At 34.8% G+C, this 19,861-nt stretch overlaps 2 protein-coding genes across 2 annotated transcripts in view; one reads left to right on the top strand and one right to left on the bottom strand.

The window, feature by feature from the left end:
- bt (projectin protein bent) overlaps positions 1-19,861 on the bottom strand; it is a 152,059-nt gene that overhangs the window by 23,731 nt on the left and 108,467 nt on the right. Inside the window, exons 125-138 of the mRNA XM_090115688.1 lie at positions 16,026-16,175; positions 13,103-13,297; positions 12,761-12,859; positions 12,097-12,202; positions 11,022-11,180; positions 10,668-10,872; positions 9,927-10,063; positions 9,131-9,340; positions 8,303-8,658; positions 7,752-7,872; positions 7,094-7,291; positions 6,146-6,265; positions 1,020-1,184; positions 432-602 (exon numbers count right to left, since the gene is read on the bottom strand). Of these exons, the coding sequence (XP_089971814.1) occupies positions 432-602; positions 1,020-1,184; positions 6,146-6,265; positions 7,094-7,291; positions 7,752-7,872; positions 8,303-8,658; positions 9,131-9,340; positions 9,927-10,063; positions 10,668-10,872; positions 11,022-11,180; positions 12,097-12,202; positions 12,761-12,859; positions 13,103-13,297; positions 16,026-16,175 (2,392 nt within the window). The remainder of the gene's footprint in view (positions 1-431; positions 603-1,019; positions 1,185-6,145; positions 6,266-7,093; positions 7,292-7,751; positions 7,873-8,302; positions 8,659-9,130; positions 9,341-9,926; positions 10,064-10,667; positions 10,873-11,021; positions 11,181-12,096; positions 12,203-12,760; positions 12,860-13,102; positions 13,298-16,025; positions 16,176-19,861) is intronic.
- On the top strand, positions 17,095-18,687 carry LOC149898035 (uncharacterized). Its single transcript, XM_090115671.1, has one exon. The coding sequence runs from the start codon at positions 17,095-17,097 to the stop codon at positions 18,196-18,198; it is 1,104 nt and encodes a 367-aa protein (XP_089971797.1). The 3' UTR covers positions 18,199-18,687.

The raw sequence follows: 19,861 nt of genomic DNA, 5'->3' as shown, positions 1-19,861 counted from the left end.
GGTCACATGTAAATCAAATGCATACAAAAAAGTAATTGCATCGCTTCAAATATGAAATCATGCGCTGTATAGCGAGTCGGCTCGACTGCTGGTATGTGAACCACTGCTGCAGACTGTCTGCTTCCTTGATAGCTCTGTAGCGGTGGAGTACATTTCTAGCAGTCATAATAAATTTTATTTTTACTAACATAATTTTTAAGATTATAATTGTTACTAACAAAATGAGTCCTGGTTACTTGAATAAATGAATGAATTATTATTATTATTATAAATATTTTTTATTTGCTGCATTGCCTAGCAGACATGATTTAAGCAGCAATAACGCCTTCGTCCTACTTTACTGTGTAGCAGACATGATTTTAAGCGCCTAAAACTGACTTTTCCATCAGCGATTTTTCTATTTATTTCACTTTTTCACGTATTTCCCTCACCTTTCCTCTCCACATGATAGTGCAGGCCAGACTCTATCGTCTCTCCCTCTCGCACCCACGTGATCTTCGGCACCGGATGTCCGGTGAATGGAATCTTGATAACGACATTTTCGCCCTTATCGAAGTACGCCGTGTCTCGGAAGCGTGGTGGTACGTTTAGTTTTGGTGCAGCTGCAAATTTGGGGATATATTTAATTATATTTGAAATCTTCTCTCTTTATTATCTTTTTAATATAAAAAAAAGGTTTATATCGGCGAATAAAAAAAAATGAATAGCTATAAAAATTCATCGACAAAGTTCCTACTTATATTAAGTCCGAATAACCTGTCCATCCATCTTTCAACATACAAAATGACGTTCCATTTTAACAAAACTCAAACTCAAACATTTATTTATTCAATTAGACTTCTTGTAGAAGCACTTTCGAATTTTCATTATTCATTACATATTTTTAACATTTACCACCGATTCGGAAAGCAGTATCTACGGAGAAGAACCGGCAAGAAACTCCATAGTTGCTCTTTTAAAATCAATGTCATAACATGAAGTCAAAAGACATCAGTCAGTCTGTCTATCAGCATACTCACTCATAATAAGCAGTTCAGCCCTGGTGCTCTTGGCTCCAGCCTTGTTGACAGCCCTGCACTGGTATTCATCAGCGTCTTCACCATACACTTCGACCACGGTGAGGAAATGGTTGTCACCTTCACTCCAGATTCGGTGGCGAGGACCGTTCGTTATTTCGCGGGCACCTGGGTAAATCGTGTTAATATGAATTAATTAGTAATAACTATTTATTACTAATTAAGGGGATTACTATGGTCAAAACCGGAAAACACCTTATACATATTGAATTTTGTTGAGGAAACTGTTGGTACGATTGTCTTAAAAAAAATATATGTGATACTCAAGGATATAATTAACAAAGTGTATTGTTTACTTTTCAGTTTAGAACGGCCTAAACATAAAAAAAATACATAGAAATCAACCCCTTTATGAACATAAAACGCATTTTGTTAGGAAAACGGCTACATATTTATACATGAAATTTATACCAAAAAATATGTTATGATATTTGTAACAATTTGTATTGATTGTTTTTTCAATTTTCATTATTATCGTTAAATTATCAAGAAAAAACTCGAATTTATAATAAAACCCACATAAAACCTCACCTCTATTGCATATTTTCGACGAAATTTGACGGTGTCAGTTCGACTCGGACGGGGGACTGTACGTGCGGTTTTTTTTGCAAAATAACGCTAAAATTCACCGAATTGAATGTTTTGTTAAATTAAACCAGATTGTAATAGGTATTTACATGAGCAGTTCATGAAATGAAAGTTAAAAATAGGTATGTAAAGATATAAAAATCTGTTTGTAAATTAGTTTTGTTTTTGAAAGGCGTCATTGAATAATATCCAGTGTTGATAATTTTTGACAGTAAAATATTATCAGAAAACACATACCTATAAAACAGTAACCAGACTTTCCCTGTGCCTTGAATATTTTTTAAAAAAGATTAATTGCTGTTCTATCGTATATTTTAACTTTTAAGGGTCCAAAACAATCCAAAGCCGGGAGATACTGACACAAAATTTTGGGTTATTTGTAACCGGATGGCGGTTCTACAGTGGTCTTAGTACGCAATGACAAAAAGAAAAATCATGGTCAGAACAGTGGTACCGGCATACTAGTCGCGTGGGCGTTAGTCGAACTCGTCGGATAAAATATTACGGAAGGCAAACGATTTGTAACACAAAAATTTTAGGATTTACCGATAGCCCATAAAAAAGAAGTAGGCGGTAGTGTCATGCCATACTTTTCCGGTGTAATTTACAGCCCACAATACCGACGTGAATGCGTTGATTTAAAAAAAAATTCAACCATTTGTACCAGGCTAATTTTTGCACAGGTAATCATCGTCCAGTAGCCATGTACGAAAATCGCCATGCCATACTTTTCAGACAGTTCCAAATGGTCGCCATACCGCCGAAAATCAGCATTTTTTTTTTTATATTGTATTAAATCATTTAATTTTATATTATTGTATAAAATCGTAGGAAAGTCAAAACTGACATAAACGTATAGCAACATTTTTAGCCGACGCCATTATAGGACGAAATTCTCAATTCAACTGAATTTTTTGTTGGTTCCGTTACCTCCGCACTTTTAACTGGGTGAACCGATGATTTCTTCTACACTAATATTATAAAGAGGAAAACTTTGTTTGTTCACCATTCAAAAGCTACATTATCCACGAGTAATATAGGATAGGTTTTATCCCGGAAATTCCACGGGAACGGGAACTATGCGAGTTTTTATAGATACCGACACAACTAACACTGTATTCTTTGTACGGAAGGTATGACCCATATCAGTCATAGTCATAGGCTCTGGTAACTTCAGTCGCAGGAAAATCACTCATTTTGTAATGTGTTCAAAGATAAACAGTAGAAAAAAAAAAAGTGTGTGCGTGTAACCTTTACGCGCGATTGAAGTAAAACTTCTTTGGCGTTGACGACATATATCACTGAAATGATTAAATATTAACTTAAATAAATAAATATTATATTATAATTTAATTATATTTATTATTCATGTGCTTTACAAAGATTATTTAAATGTTATATTAATATTATTCATTCGAAACAGGTAATTGAATGTCATCATAACTTCTTACGTACGAAATTATAGGTTTGTGGTAACTATAATGTGAAACATAAATTTTACTCTCTAAATTTGCTACTTTTCTTGAAAATACAGCATCTATCGTTGTACCGAAACGCGTTGTTGAATGAAGTCGAGAAGTATTCATAGATAAATCAAATTTTTCTTCTAAAAAATCAATTAACGGCTGAGATTCCTGAGAGCGAAAATTAACATTAAAATCTCCAGTTAGAATCATCGGTAATTCATGATAATTACTATTTAAAAGTCGAGAACCTTCAATTGTGAAGTGAAGTAATTGCTGATGAATAAATTTTATGATATTTGTCAGGCTAGTATTTGTAGAAATATAAATAACAACGATAATCACAGGTTGGTCATTCGTATTAACACATCGAACCAAGGCGATGTCACCAATTTGTGAAACCTCATCGGAAATTTGTGATAATATAGTTGGTGAAATATTTTTAATTGGTGTTACATTGTTCAGTGTATCTGTAGATGAATGATATACAGCTACTCCACCAGCAGTTGAGTTGGGTCGTTTGTATTGGGTAACGCAATAAAAATTTTCAATAAGAATTTGTTCGTCATTTTTCATCCAAGTTTCGGAAAATAACAGCAATGTGGACCTTTTTAATACTTTATCATTCAGATCAGAAACATGAGCACGTAAACTTTGGTAGTTGAAGGAAAATAGTGTAATGTTACTCTCATTTACAAGGTTATATAATTCTTCCTGTTGTGTTATTAGGCGAGAATTTGAAAGTCTTTCAAATTCACACTGTAAATCAACTATTCCCCCTGGACGCTTTCTTCCATGATAAAATTTGTTGTCATCGGTGTTTGAGACAATGAACAATCCATTTATATCAGTTACTCGTGATAATGCTACATATAACAGCTGCTGACTGTGACTTTTATTGTATTCATAAACGATTTGACGTAAGCGCACAAGCAGATACTAATGGAAAGTGATTTCTCTTTGCAAATATTGTCTTATTTCTATTCATTGGTACAGATGACGATCTTCGTAAAATTGGGACTGCTGTTCTACTAATGTTTAGAGTTTGAATATGATGGGCAGCTTTTTTCCTAATTTTCTCTCCTATCTTACCAGGAAACTCAAGCCATAAGCGTATGATGTTATCACTGTCATCACGTTCAATATACACTAACTTTCCAACACAACCGTTGGCTAAGCCATCAGATACATCAATATTGGTTGTAATAATGTAAAATTTGTTAAGAACTAATATGATTTCATAAGGCGATCCTCCTGTATCAATAACTGACATTTTATGAAATTGTTGGCGTACATATGCTTCTTGTTCAACTGAATGACAACCTATATACATATCTGTTGCTATGGATACTACTTTGTCTTCAGCAATATTTAAAATAGATTGATTATAATCCGCAACATGTTTATTTTTATTTTTAATTTACTTATTTTAAAAGTAATAAATAAACAAGTACCGTATATTTAGAGATTTTCAAAAATTTTTGCAATTTAAAATACTTAATGTTTTTAAAACTGTTGAATTTTTCATTCACTTTGCTATTCACAATTGATCCGTTTGAAAATTTGAAAATAAATAATCCTAATTGATTATGATATTTGCCACTAGCTGGCTGTCAAGAAGCGTGTAGTATATGACATATACTTACAACCAATCAGAATTATTATTTTTAACAGCGTTACTTCCGTCAGAAAAAAAATCTGAGTTACTCCCTAGTCGCGCCTAAAGAAGTTTTACTTCAAAAAATTCAGTTTAAAACACGTTATAATATTTTTGATTTGAAGCTGCTATATAGTCGATAAATAGGCACCAAACTCTTAAAGGGGTATAATATTTTAATGTTTAAAAATCGAAACACATTTTATTTCTCGTCATCATTTCAAAGACGTAAGGGATTTAAAAAATTAACCCCGAACTAACTACAAAATACATAACAAGTCGAAAAAAACGTGATTTCTTGTCCGTTCTCCTATTTTTTTCGGTGTGTGTAGGTTGCATGCATATATTCCTACTAGGTATGAAGAGATATACAGAGAACGCTAAATAATAATGGTAATGGTGACCAGGCAAATGTGCCTGGTCACCATTACCATTCGATACACCATGACATGGTAGAGGCCGTTCTATAGATTACGTCAAATAATGTACTCCATCTTTTATATCTCTGTAGGTGAGATGTTCTCCACCCTAGCCATCATCAGGTCTCCAGAATATAGTAGAGTCCGTGTTGAATAAAATTAATTTCTAAATCGGTGTTTTCTTAACTGTTCCCCACTCTAGAACTTATAATTACTTGCTTAGTCATTTTAAGGTCTCCAGAATGGGTCATGTAGTAGAGACTTTGCTTATAACGGTTAATGTTGAAAGATGAGTCTTCCTACATTACATTTACAACATACATAGTACACAATATTTACTATTCATAAATGTAATATGTTACTGCCTCTCAGAGAAAACGTAAATTAGGTAGAAACCACTAACACATTACGATACAATACGATACAGTATACAATTCCATAATCTTTGGTCACTTTTATTTCAACAACGATGTATATTTATAGAGGGCGGTTAAAAAAACAAATTCAAATGTAGTGACAGAATCATTAAGGTCGTTGAACCGTGTAATTGCCTTAATATAATCTTAATATATATAAATCTCGTGTCACAATGTTTGTCCTCAATGGACTCCTAAACCACTTAACCGATTATAATAAAATTCGCACACCATGTGCAGTTTGATCCAACTTGAGAGATAGGATAGTTTAAACATGTAGGTACCATGAGCAAAGCCGGGGCGGAACACTAGTATATAGATAAAATGAGGGTATTGTTTTTGGAATAGAAAAATTGGTAATGTGGAACTAAGTAGAGATGAAACACTTAAGAAAAAAATACACTATGCTTAGAGACTTGGTAAAAGAAGGTACATAATGTGGGAATTTATGAGGATAAAAATATAAAACGTAAAAAATGAAACAGAAAAGTATGAATTTACTATTTACTATAATAAATAAACTCACCCTTATACCACGTGATAGTGGGTTTGGGCACACCGGTGATGGTGCACGTGAACTTGGCGTTGTGGTACTGGATGCAGTTCGCGTTCTTCAGCGGCTTCACTATCTCTGGCGGTATGGCCGCTGCAAATTATAATAATAATTATTGGATAAATAGAGAGTTTAGGATCTGTGCATTGTTGCATTGAATTTCTTAGGCCGCCTTTCCATCTGCAAGAAAACTTGCGCAAGAAATGTCCGACAGCCTGTCTGACAGCAGCTTGCAAGTCTACTTGCAGGTGGAATCGCGGAATTAGACTTGCAAGCTGCCGTCAGACATACTGTCGGACATTTCTTGCGGAAGTTTTCTTGCAGATGGAAAGGCGGCCTTAGTGAAGAATAACAATTTAAAAAGTATTTTTTAAAACAACGCAGCGCACTGCACGTGCTAATTTCAGGAACTACTGGTCCTATTTGAAAAATTATTTCGGTGTTGGATAGCCCATATATTGGAGAATGCTATAGGCTATATATCATCACGCTAAGCCCAATAGAAGCGGAGTGAAACCGCATAGCGCAGCTAGTAGTAACAAAGTTGTGAAGGAAAAAATAAAATAGATATATTATATTGTTAGCCGTAACTTTTGATTTAATATTTTTGTGGATGAATAGTTGTCAATATAGTTGTCACTGTTGCCTGTCCGAACATGCTTAGCTGTTGAATACTATAAATTGCCGCTTTCCTTTGACTCGTGGCGGATTCGTACGAATCGTGCCTAGGGGCTCGGACTTTGTTTATACGACGTTCAACCCAACTACCCTCACTTTGCTAATAATCGCTGACTTGCTGCGATTTGTTATCAACTACCTACATCAATTAGCTATCTGTGTAGAATTTCAGTACATTCTTATTACATTCAAACTAATATTTAACCCGGCCTCGCGTGTTATTTCTTACAATATATTATTTACCTGCTGGATCCTGCGCACGAACTTGCTGACTGTTCGTACTTGGTGGCGATACTCCAGCCTCATTCTGTGCGCACACGCGGAACTCGTACTGGCGACCCTCGATGAGATTGGCGCAGTTGAGCTGTGTTGCCACGCATAGTGTGGCGTTCACACGCTGCCAGCTCTGAGAACCGACTTCGCGTTTGTCTACCCAGTAACCTGTTATAGAATTGAAAATTAGTGTTATTACTTATTTTTAAGAAATGAAATTTAAAATGTCGAAATTTAGTTCTTTATGGGGATATTTTTTTTTAAATGAAATGTTTTGTTTAGGTGTAAAGTTTTTATAGATAAACTGTTATTTTTTTCACTTCAGTACCTAACCTGTAAAAGTTTGTCATAATAAAGTTAAAACAAATAAACATAAACTTTCCTGAACTAGGTTGTTAATAATGTCGATTTACTAGGTTGATAATAATAAAAAGTTATCAGAATCTAAAACAAAATACATAGCTTTCTTTAAAAGATACCAAAAGACCAATATTAAGATCTAATTTTAAAATGACAACACCTTTCAATCAGCCAAGAGATAAAAAAGCAAGGAATATCACCACTAAATTATTTTAAAATTATAAATTTAATTTTTTATTTTAAGTGAATTACAGATGTTGTATGTTACCTTGTATCCTAGCACCTCCATCGCTCTCGGGTTTGTCCCATTCGAGATGCACAAAGTGTCCGCCCACTTCCACGATCTTCGGGATGCCGGGCGCTGATGGCGGGTCGAACGGTGCCTTTGCCTATAGGAAATTAAAATTAGCTTGTACTAAACTTATAAAACAAGAAACTATTGTAAAAAGCGAAAAGTCATGGCCTAAACAAAAAAAAAATGTGTTTTGGAAATATAGTCTAACTGAATTTATATAATTTGTAATATCTATAATTTGTAACTACATTCTTGCAAATAAATATAATTTGAATGTTTTTCTTTCTTTCCTTCTAAACGTTAATTTTAACTGTAGTACCTCCTCAATTTATTAGCCAATGAAATTTTAAGATAATTTCGAATAGAATTTAAGAAATTGCGTTCAAAAACGAATTATAATAAAATTGAACATATATACTACAGTCTCTTGATTAAGCAATGAAAAAAAAATCTGTAAAATATGGCTGCAATAAAATATTTTCAATATCAAACTATTATCAATACAAAAACACGTTCCAACCAACCTTAACAGGATTGACACCTTCCAACCCAGGCCCTATACCATTATCATTAGCGGCATGTACTCTAAAGTTGTACTCCTGTCCCTCCGTGAGTCCATGCACTGTGAACCTCGTGTCCCTCACAGAGGACGCGATAGTTATCCAACTTGTACCAGATATATCTATCCTCTCAACCACATAGTGGGTGATTGGTAGACCACCATCGTAAGTGGGTGGTTTCCAGGTCAAAGTGCAAGTGTGTCGGGTTATATCGGTCGTTTCTAGCGGGCCTTGCGGCGGGCCCGGCAGGCCTGTGACTGTTATAGAGAAGGTATCGGATATTTCGCCGGAGTTGTTCTTGATTGTTATCTTGTAGGTGCCTGCGGGAAGGAATATTTGTTAATATATAACATTGATTGTATTATATTTTGACATTAATGTCATTAACTTAATTAAATTGATTCGACCACGTGGTTATCATAAAAGTTGGACAGGATATTATTATGGATTTTTAATACGTTTTAGCTTTCCAATTATTTAGCTTGACAATTTTTTTAATGTTAAGTTTGAACCAATTCCTACAATTTAAGAATTTACTTTGAGAAGTTTTAATTACTTTGGCCTTAAAGTTTATGACATAGATATACATTTTTGTAAATATTATGACTTTAATTTTACTCATTACAACACAATTACCAGTTAAAATATAGTTTTGCCAGATAAGTAAAAAAAAGACACAATAACAATTATAATTGGCTCTAACCATATATGTATTTTCACATACATTTTAATTACATATCTGATTTTTATTTGCCAAAGAAACCACTACAACTATTACTTCATTCAACTCACCCATATCATCCTTAGTGATGTCCTTAATGAATATGAGTATATAATCATCGAACACGGTATACTTGAGGTGTGTGCTCTCATCGACCTTGCGGCCATCTTTGTACAGCGTGACGTCAGCAGGCTGGTCTCCCGTGTACAGGATCTTGATCTTGGTGTTGTCGTGCTCGGGGAGATGTAAGTCACCGGGCATTCGTGTGATGCGGGGTGGACCTGGATAATATAATATTATAGTTAATTTTCTAGGAAAAAAGTTCATTTTCTTGTATGTACTGAGTGACGAGTAAAATTGATATTTTTTGTACTGAGTGAGGAGTAAAATTGATATTTCTCGTACTGAGTGAAGTAAGTTAGTTTTCTCGTGCTGGGTGAGGTAAGTTAGTTTTCTCGTACTGAGTGAGGTAAGTTAGTTTTCTTGTACTGAGTGAAATTAACATTTTTGTTCTGTTATGTTTGTGTTTTTGTGCTGTGTAAAAATAACTAATCCAATAGGTCCAATATCCAATAATCCAATAACTTAAAACTCAGTTGTTTTAGCGCGAATGTGAATTCAGTGTATACAACTTCCTAGTATTGTAAGATATTGATACCCAACATTTTATAATACTATTCCCATTTCTCAAATTCTATTTTAACAGACTTCGTCAACATTTTCGTTTATTCTCTCAAATACAAGCTATTTTTTACTCTCTTATCAACTCCACTTCTACTCTTTCAACTTCTCCAAAAAAAAAAATTAACTATTTTCGACTCTACTTCAAAAACTCTACTTATTCTTTCTTATATCCACACTACTCACTTCCAATCTTAAGATGCACAGTGCAATATATATGTCCGATGGAGTTATACGCCTCGCACGTGTAGTCACCCTCGTCGGCTTCCGTCACTTCCGTGAAGTTCAGCCGGAGCGTGCCTTCCCGGGACTCGGCTATTAGTCTGTGGATAATAAGATGAAGATTTTAACGGATTTAAAACGCGATTTATTGATTAAATTATTATCATTAAATACAAGAAATCAATAAAAAAATAAATTATGTTATTCATCCTCAAAAAATGTGGAAAAAATATGTTTTTCGATATAACAATCTAATAAATGATCCATTGCCGACCAAACTGGTACAATAATGTATTTTTGGTTGTTCTGTAGCTTCTCCTTTTACATTTTTCTTGTTTTTGTGAAATAAGATATAGTATAACTTTGGACGACTAATAATGTTACTTTTGCTGATGTGGGGACCGTTTTTGGCATCAATGTTCAATTTGTATTTTAACCGTTTTTTTTTATTTCATCTTTGTTTTGGTGTCAAATAAATGAAATTTAATTTGAAATTACTTTTAATGTGAAACTTCTTAAGGCGCATTGAGCATATAATTTCAAGGTCACGTCATGGCAATACAGTCACGGAATGGAATAAGGCAACGATTTTATGATTTTAGTATCTTTGAATCTCGCCAAAGAAGTTTCATTTCTGACACGTGTAGTCAGTACACACGCTGTTTTTTTATTACATTTACTTTTAAATATGAATTATTGACTGACCTGGTGCCAAGCACGACTTCCCTGCCGGCCTTCAGCCACCGGCCAGTCGGCACGGGGCTGCCGGACGCCACGCACTGCAGGGCGAAGGGCCGGCCCAGCGGCGCGCACGTGTTGGGGGGCAGCTTCTGGAGCCACTCGGGCTTCGCCCCGCCGACCTCCTCGCCGGTGCGGACCGGTGTCGTGCATGAGGACGGTTCCGATTTACCTGGAATTAAGTAATGTTTGAAATATTCTGTTTTTAAGAATACTCTTTTAATGTTACTTATAGGTAGAAAAAGACATTATTTTGTATCCCCATAAAACAAATTATTTTACCCTTTCCTCAAAATTAATCAAAAATAAAGCTGTACTCACCAGCAGAATTAACAGCAATAATCCTAAACTCGAAGTCGGCCTTTTCGCTCAAGTTGAGCGCAGTGAAGCTGGTGTCCATAACGTTGTAGTCGTTGCATTTGACCCATATTGAGCTCGATAGCTCCCGACGCTCAATGATGTAGCCCGTTATACAAGCACCTGGGAAAAAAGTTTTATTATTTAAAAATATTTAGGGTACCAAAGAAAAGGGCAGTTTGTTTATTTAAATCTATAACATACTGCTTACAAGATAATGCATTGTATTTTTTTAAATTATTATATTTCAAAGATTTTTCGTTACTCGATTTCAAAAACTTTGATAATTTTTACAAGTGCTTATTACGGGTTCGGTATGGTTTGGTTTATTTAAAAACTACACGAAATTTCAAAGTAAATTGTCGGGATTATCTACACTAATATTATAAAGAGGAAAACTTTGTTTGTTTGTTTGTTTGTTTGATTGTAATGAATAGGCTTATAAACTACTGGACCGATTTTAAAAATTCTTTCACCATTCGAAAGCTACATTATCTACGAGTAACATAGGCTAGGTTTTATCCCGGAAATCCCACGGGAACGGGAACTATGCGGGTTTTTCTTTGAAAATGCGGGCGAAGCCGCAGGCGGAAAGCTAGTCTGATATAAAACAGCAGCATTAACCATGGATATACTATAAGGTATTAACTTAACGCATTACATATTAAATCACAAGCAAATGTTTACAACTTCTCAACCGATTGATCGATACAATCTCACGAGTTAGGTCATTATTTTGCGGTTTTTACAATCTTACAGCGACAGATATCAACATACAGTTTAAGAAATCAAATAAAAAAAATGTTGTGTGGTTTTATGAAACCACGGTAAAAGTGAAACTGTTCGAACGGTTCCGAACACTGCTTTGTGTAGCGCATGTCGCGTGACGGTCGGCTGCCGAGTAGGTATACCTACTCGGCAGCCGCGATACACGCGACATGCGCTACACAGACCAAAAAGTTTGAGACGATGTAATAAAAGTTTCACTTTAAATAAATAAGTATGAATGAATGAATGAATAAGTAATATATTAACTTACCACCATCGCTCTGCGGCGCGTCCCAAGCCACATCCACATAGTTCCTGCCCACGCGCAGCACGCGGGGAGACCGGGGCGGGGAGGGGGGGGACGCACGACCACGGACCTGGGGGACATACACACATTCTATTGAGTTTCAATGTATGTATGTAAATAATTATAATGTATGTTCGGATGAAATCTTGTAACGCATTTTTAACCCATTGAGCCCCGAACGGCCCGATCGGGCCATGACATAATAGATTTTTTATTGTGTCTGTGATTCTGGGGCCTGAGTTATTAAAGCAGATATCGTGGACCTAGGGTAATAATATCACATGTATATTAATATTCTGCAATGTGTGTATGTTCGGATGAAATCTTGTTACTCAATTTTGAAGCAGATATCTTTAACCGATTGGGTTGAAAGGGAAATATCCATTAGATGACTGAAATGCACAGAAATTATAACGTGTGACCCTGTGGTGTGACCAGTAATGTTACTGATTTACACATTTTTCACTGAATTTTTTAGGGACAAGTAGGTGATCAGCCTTCTGTATCCTGCCCGACCGAGATTTTTTTTTCTTCGTCTTCACCGGGAGTCGAATCCAAGATTACTTACGCTTACACGTTAATACTAAGCAGGCAGTCGAAGAAATGTGTGTTTAAAAAATTTACGTACCTTGAACACTTGTGACGAAGCAGAGTACTTGCTGAATCCGGCTGCGTTCTTCGCGCGTACGCGGAATTCGTACTCGTGGCCCGGCTCTAAGTTGTAAGCCTGTAGGAATTAGGGTATGTTTTAGTAGTTTATATTAGAAATAGAAAAAAAAATGCTTTTTATTGTTATTTTTTATTAAGTAATTATGATTTTTATGACAATTTAATCTCTACCAGTTTTGTTTTTATAGAAAATTGAGTAACTTTATTTCACGTTAATTTAGAAAACATATTTTTTTTTAATCTGACCTTCATGTCAGTATTCCCTGACTTATAAAAACTCAATCTACTATTCTTCTCTCACCTGGTAATTACAGTCCTTAACCAGATAATCAGCGGCAGCCCAGACCGCATCCCTGACATCCCGGAACTCCACCTTGTACCCCTGGATACGGGCCCCACCGTCGGAGCGGGGACGGTCCCACACCACTGTGGCCGTGGAACCGTCCCAGTCCGTCACGCGGGGCACGCCCGGGGCGTCGGGGATCGTGAATGGGAACTGGGGGACAAATTCAAATGATTTATTGTGATTCACAGGTTAACACATCTATACTTAGACCCAATTTCACCAATATTTTCTAAATCAGACATTTATTAATCGAGCTTCAAATTAAACATGTATTTTAACATCGTTGTCAACTCTACAGGTCCCAAGAAAGAAATCTAACAGCCGATTATCAAATCGACCATTAACTGAGCGACTCACGAATCATTCATTCGTATTTTAAACCGCCCGAAACAAAATGTCATAGTTGACAATGCCATAGTTTCGCACGTTGGGGCTATTTGTTCTAGTTGTATAATAACTGTCATGTTTGGTAATTCGACTAAATTGAAATGTTCTAACACAGTATACAATTTAATAATCATGTAGAAACTTTTACGTTTGCTGGTTTATATGTCAAACGATTTGGTCGTTACCATGGTTACAAATGTTTGATGTTATTTGGAGATTGTTTTGTTGTGATTTTTCTTGTGTTATTTTAATTTTATTTTGAGTTGAATAAATACAATAATGTTGAAGAAAAATCGCGGTTCAATTTCACTTGGTCGAAGGTAAACTGGATCTGGTTGAAATTACGAAAAAAAATTCGGAGTCCGAAGGAAAGTGCGAGAGATCTCATACTAGAAGAGCAATTAAAACAAGAAAAATAAAGACAAAGCAGCAAGATACATTTAAAGTAAATTAATAGTAAATTCTTGTTTGTAATAACCTAGTATCTAGTTGTTATAACCTATTTATTGAATGATGTTGATAGGTACAATCTAAGGGTACAATAAAAATGTTTTATAAAAACACAAGTTTTATTTATTTAGGTAACATGAAAAATTACATATTTCTATAACAATGTCACATTTAAATTAAATTAGGATCATCATCATCGTCAGCCCATATACTTTCTCACTGCTGGGACATGGGATTGGTAGTGCTAACTTAAACTTAAACACGGTAAGGGATCAGGTCATTATCCACCACGCTATCTTATGATATGTCGGTTTCCTCACAATGTTTTTCACCACTGAGCCATCACTGCACTGCACTACAATAAGCAGTTGGTCTGTAGGTGAAACTGATAGATTCCTAAAACAGAATTTAAAATTAAGATAAGTACATTTCATAATCATGAGGAGGCCTGAGCCTTACCTGAGTAGTGGTGAAGTTTACATTTTAAGTACCTATATTGGTATTCAATACTAGATTTGACATGACTCACAGGATTATTATGGTTTAATTGAAAATAATACAGTATGTAGGAAGGAACCTTTTATGCACATAAATATAAATATTACCTCACGAGATAGTTTTACTTACAGATCCGACGGTTATTCGAGTTTATCTTCAATTAATTGCAATACTTCCAAAACCGATTGTTTTGATAAACGAAATCTTGTACTAAAATCAACATCATCATATTCTTCGAAACAATGACGACGTCTTTATAAATTCTGGGCCGTCGCGGTCGCACTATATAATCCAAATTATACAAATCATCCAACACATCTTCATTTACAAAAATAAAATAGTATGCAGAGTCCATCTTGACAGCAAGAAAACTTCAAATCATTTTTTCTAATCGCTTGTTAAAAATTTAAAGAGCCTCTATGCCACGGGTTAAATATAATGCCGTGTTAAGGAAACTAATCCTCGATTAGGTCATGGTGGGACACTCCCTTACATTGATGTCCCGTTAAAAGAGTTAACAGCGTGTTAAACTAACTAACAGAGCTTGATGAAACTGGGCCTTAATATTATAAAGCTGAAGAGTTTGTTTGTTTGTTAGCTTGAACGCGCTAATCTCGGGAACTACTGGTCCGATTTTAAAAATACTTTCGGTGTTAGATAGCCCAATCAACGAGGAAGGTTATAGGCTATATATCATCACGCTACGACCAACAGGAGTGGAGCCACGGGGGTGAAACCGCGCGGAGCAGCTAGTTAGATATATGAGGTATAATTGTGGGTAAGCAAAAAAAATCATACTGAAAAATCTTGGAAAATATTGTCGACTCGATAGATAAAAAAGTGGGGACAAGCAGCTTGGAAAACATCAACCAAGCACAAAATGATAAAATTTTTATGAAATAATTATCGTCAAAGATCTGGACATCAATTGAACAATTTTGCAAAAGTAAATTAAAATTTTCAAAAGTACTATTTCAATTTTGGACACTGGACATAATAGGAGAAAATACCATCATAGTAGAAATTAATTATCATTACAATGTCCATTTATTTACTTCTTTCAGTGCAGTGTTTTGTTTTAAAACATTTCAATCAAGATAAATGATTATTATAAAATTTAAACATTTTGTATTCTCTTCATAAAATTTAAACATTTTGTATTCTCTTCCCTACTTCTCCATTCTACCATTTAAACTATTCACGCTAAACAACAAGCAGAATGTTTAAGAACCTATATAATTTGTACCTTGCTTTATAAATTTGACGCGTAAAAACCCCAGGACAGTTCTTTGGCATATTATAATAATTTTACATATTGTGTATTTTGTAAAATTAAATTGTAAAACTGACATGATTAAAAAGAGCAACTATGGAATTTCTCGCCGGTTCTTCTCCGTAGACACTGCTTTCCGGATCGGTGGTAAATGTAAAAAATATGTAATGACGTTTCAAAAGTGCGTCTAGAAGAAGTCCAATATAAATAAATGTTTGAGTTTGAGTAAATTCAGCAAATAAAGACAATTTGATTTGATTTGATACAAACCTTGGCAATAACATGATCGTCCATGGTGAGCGGTTCAGAGACTCCATATTGGTTCTCAGCTCGCACACGGAACAAGTATTTGCGGTTCGGCTCCAATCCCATCACGTTGTAGTGGCAACTGCGCACGAATGATGACGCCTTTGACCATACCTATGTGAAAAAAAATATTTTAGTGTCATAATTTGGGAATTAAATAGCTTGATTTTGACATAGGTAACCTAAAAATGTTGTTATACCATGAGGAGTGCTTCTTATTCTAGGTAATTAAAAAAAATTGCATTGAAATAACTTACTTGTACAAATAATTAACTTAGATACTATTAATATACATATAATGGGACTTCAACTCAGCATAACATAAAAATACAACAGATTTTTACAAATATTTTTTCATTATCACTTCACTTCACTTCTACAATTAGTCTCCGTATTTTTTTAATTTAAAAATAGAATATCTAAGTTTTGTTGAAGTACAAGTGCGAAATATAGTAAAATAGTCAGCAATTAACAAGTGTAAACGTTATCATAACGCTACGTACAGTCTATCGATCATAAAGTGATTGGAAATAATCGTCTTTAGTGTTGAACATATGTTCCGTAAACAAGTAACATAAAGAAGATTTAAGTGATTGTTGAAGTGTTTTAAGTGAATTTGGATTCCATTGTTATAACTACGAACCAATTAATAATTTTTAACGTGATGAAATAGTGTTTTGTGATTAAACTTTTGATATCGTAAAGAAAAAAATTATCACGGGGGTAATACGAAAACTTTGTTTCGTTACTTCGATCGATCGTCGAATAAGACTAATAATTTCGCATAAGTGTGTAACCGTGCTCGTAGCTATTAGAAGTAACTGTGCAGTGTATAACAATTTATCGTCCAATAGATGCTGGTTCAAACCCTAGCCGTACTTGATACTTATATTTTTTTTTTTTTTTTTTTTTGTGGTCTCATTATTATATATTTTTTTTTAATTAACCTATACACTTATTAGTTAATTATCCGTACTAAGTATTACAATTAATTTTATACAAGAAATTAAAACTTTTTTTTTTTTTTTGAACAATGTCTAACGTTTGTGCTGGGTGTCATAATACTGTTAAGGGTACGCATTCTCTGAGATGTTCTCTATGTTCCTCGGTCTACGACTTACAATGTGCAGGGACCAGTGATAAAAGGTTTATTGCTATGCTACCCGAAAAAAAGTCCTCATGGAAATGTCCTGCGTGTCTTAATCTACGACCCAAGCTTGACAATACAAATACGCCTATCCGTAATATACTAAAAGAGCCAGTTTGCGACGATTTGAGCTCACACGTAGCTGATAGCAATATAACGCTTAGAAATAAAATGGGAGGCTCAAGCCGGTCGCGACCTAACGCTAGTGATGATTCCAACCCTGTAACTGAAGCGAGCTTGCAAAAAATACTGGATTCCTTTAAAAGCGACATGACCGAAGTGATACAAAATGCTGTCACCAAAGCAGTGTGTGACAAGTTTAGTACGTTAACAAAACAAATTTCGGACTTTCATGAATCACTTACTTTTTTAAACGACCAGTACGAAGCTCTTAAACTGCGCGTAAAGGAAAATGATAGCATAATGACTAATCTAACGAAAGAAAATGCTACCTTAGTGATTACTGTTAAAGATCTCACAAGTCGTCTAGCCTACACTGAGCAACATCTACGTGAAAGTAACTTGGAAATTAATGGCATTCCTGAAAACCGTAGTGAAAATCTTTCGAATTGTTTGAATCAACTGGCTAAAGTAGTGAATGCCGATATTAAGGACGATGATATAATGCAAGTAACTCGCATATCCAAAATAAATAAAGATGATGGTCGGCCGCGTGCTGTTGTTGCCAAATTAAGAAGCCCCCGCCATCGCGACATCCTACTTGCAGCGGTGCAAAAATATAATAAATGTAATAGTGATGATAAATTAAGTACACATCATCTGGGGATTGGTGGTACTAATAAGCCAGTTTATGTTGCTGAGCATTTAACTCCTGCTAACAAAATTCTTCATGCTACTGCTAGATTAAAGGCAAAAGAATTGAACTATAAATTTGTTTGGGTCCGAAATGGAAAAATATTTGTGCGCAAAAATGAAACCAGTCAGGCATTGCAGATCCGTTGCTTAGATAGTATTAAGAAAATGGTTTAACTTTGTATTAATATTATTGTTTAATGTATGAATGTGACGGTTTTTATTATCTTCATAATGGTTAACATATACTATCAAAATGTTAGAGGACTTAGGACAAAAACTAACGAAGTATTTAAGAATATAGTATTAAACTCATATGATATAATTGTTTTTTGTGAAACGTGGCTGAAATGTAATATTTCTAGCAGTGAGATATTTGATTCCCGGTATACTGTATATCGTAGAGATCGCAATTGTAATAGGAATGCTAAGTTGGATGGAGGTGGAGTTCTAATCGCTGTTTCCCGAAAATTTCAGTCTTCTAGACTATTGAAATACGAAACCGAATACGAGGATCTTTGGGTAAATGTTATAATCGAAATTGACGGTGTTGTAAAAAATGTTCCTATCTGTACTATTTACCTCCCACCTCCAACCAATCACAAAGCTCTTCAAAGATTTATTTTAAATGCTAATAATGTTATAGAGGAAATGGGAAACGTAATAATTCTTGGTGATTTTAATTTGGGTAATATAAAATGGGTCAATATCTGTACTAATCATGAAGTAATGATTCCAATTGAGTATCACGGTAATGTAGAATGTGCTCTTGTTGATTTTATAAACATTAATAATCTTGATCAAATTAATAATGTTCTTAATCACAATGGTAAAATGTTGGACTTAGCCCTGACAAATATCTCTTGTTGTAACGTATCCTCGGCGATTGATATATTGACTAAGCCAGATCCTCATCATCCTAGTCTTTTGTTGTGTGTCGAATCTAACGTACCTTCTACTTTGCGATGTAATAACTTTGTTAGCTATAACTTTTTTAAGGCTAATTATGATGATATTGTGCGAGAGCTGGAAAATATTGATTGGTACTCTAAATTCCTACATGTTAATGATATCAATAAGAAGGTGGAGCTGTTTTATGATGTTTTGCGTGGCGTAATTGATCATCATGTACCGAAAAGTTACATTAAAAAAAGCAAATATCCTCCCTGGTTTTCTCCCGCTTTAATTCGTATCATTAAAGAGAAGGATAAAATAAGGCGTAAGTATAAAAAGTTCCAAAACCCCCGCGATCTGTTTGAGTATAGTGTATTGCGAGAAAGATGCAAAAAAATAAGTTCACGTTGTCATCAAAACTACAAACAAAAAATTGAAGAAGCTATCAAAAGAGATAGTAAAGCATTTTGGAAATATGTTAATAGTAAGCGAAATAATTGTCTATCATCAATACCGTCTGTTATGTGTCTCGACAATCTTACCGCAGAAAACGGTCCTGACATTGCGAACCTCTTTGCCTCTCATTTTTCATCCATATATTCTAATCCAATAATAAAAGCGCTTCCAATTTGTTCGAGTAAAATGACTTGCTATAATAATTCTTGTTCCAAATTCAATGTAACCAAAAAAGAGGTTCTTGCAAAGTTAAAACAACTCGATGTTAACAAAGGTGCTGGTCCGGATCTTATCCCACCCATTTTTCTTAAGCGTGTAGCCGTCACGATATTTTCCTCTAGCTAATATTTTCAATGAGTCTCTCCAACAAGGTATATTCCCCGACCGTTGGAAGTTTTCCAAGATTGTGCCAGTATATAAAAAGGGTGACCAAACCATTGTTAGTAATTATAGACCTATCGCTATTTTATCAACCTTATCAAAGGTTTTT

Source organism: Colias eurytheme, chromosome 24, assembly GCF_061535395.1.
Source record: "Colias eurytheme isolate Ceu_HAF_F1 chromosome 24, ilColEury1 Martin Lab GWU primary, whole genome shotgun sequence".
Lineage (NCBI taxonomy): Eukaryota > Metazoa > Arthropoda > Insecta > Lepidoptera > Pieridae > Colias > Colias eurytheme.
The sequence above is the reverse complement of the archived record's forward strand: the minus strand, read 5'-3'. Positions and strand labels throughout refer to the sequence as shown.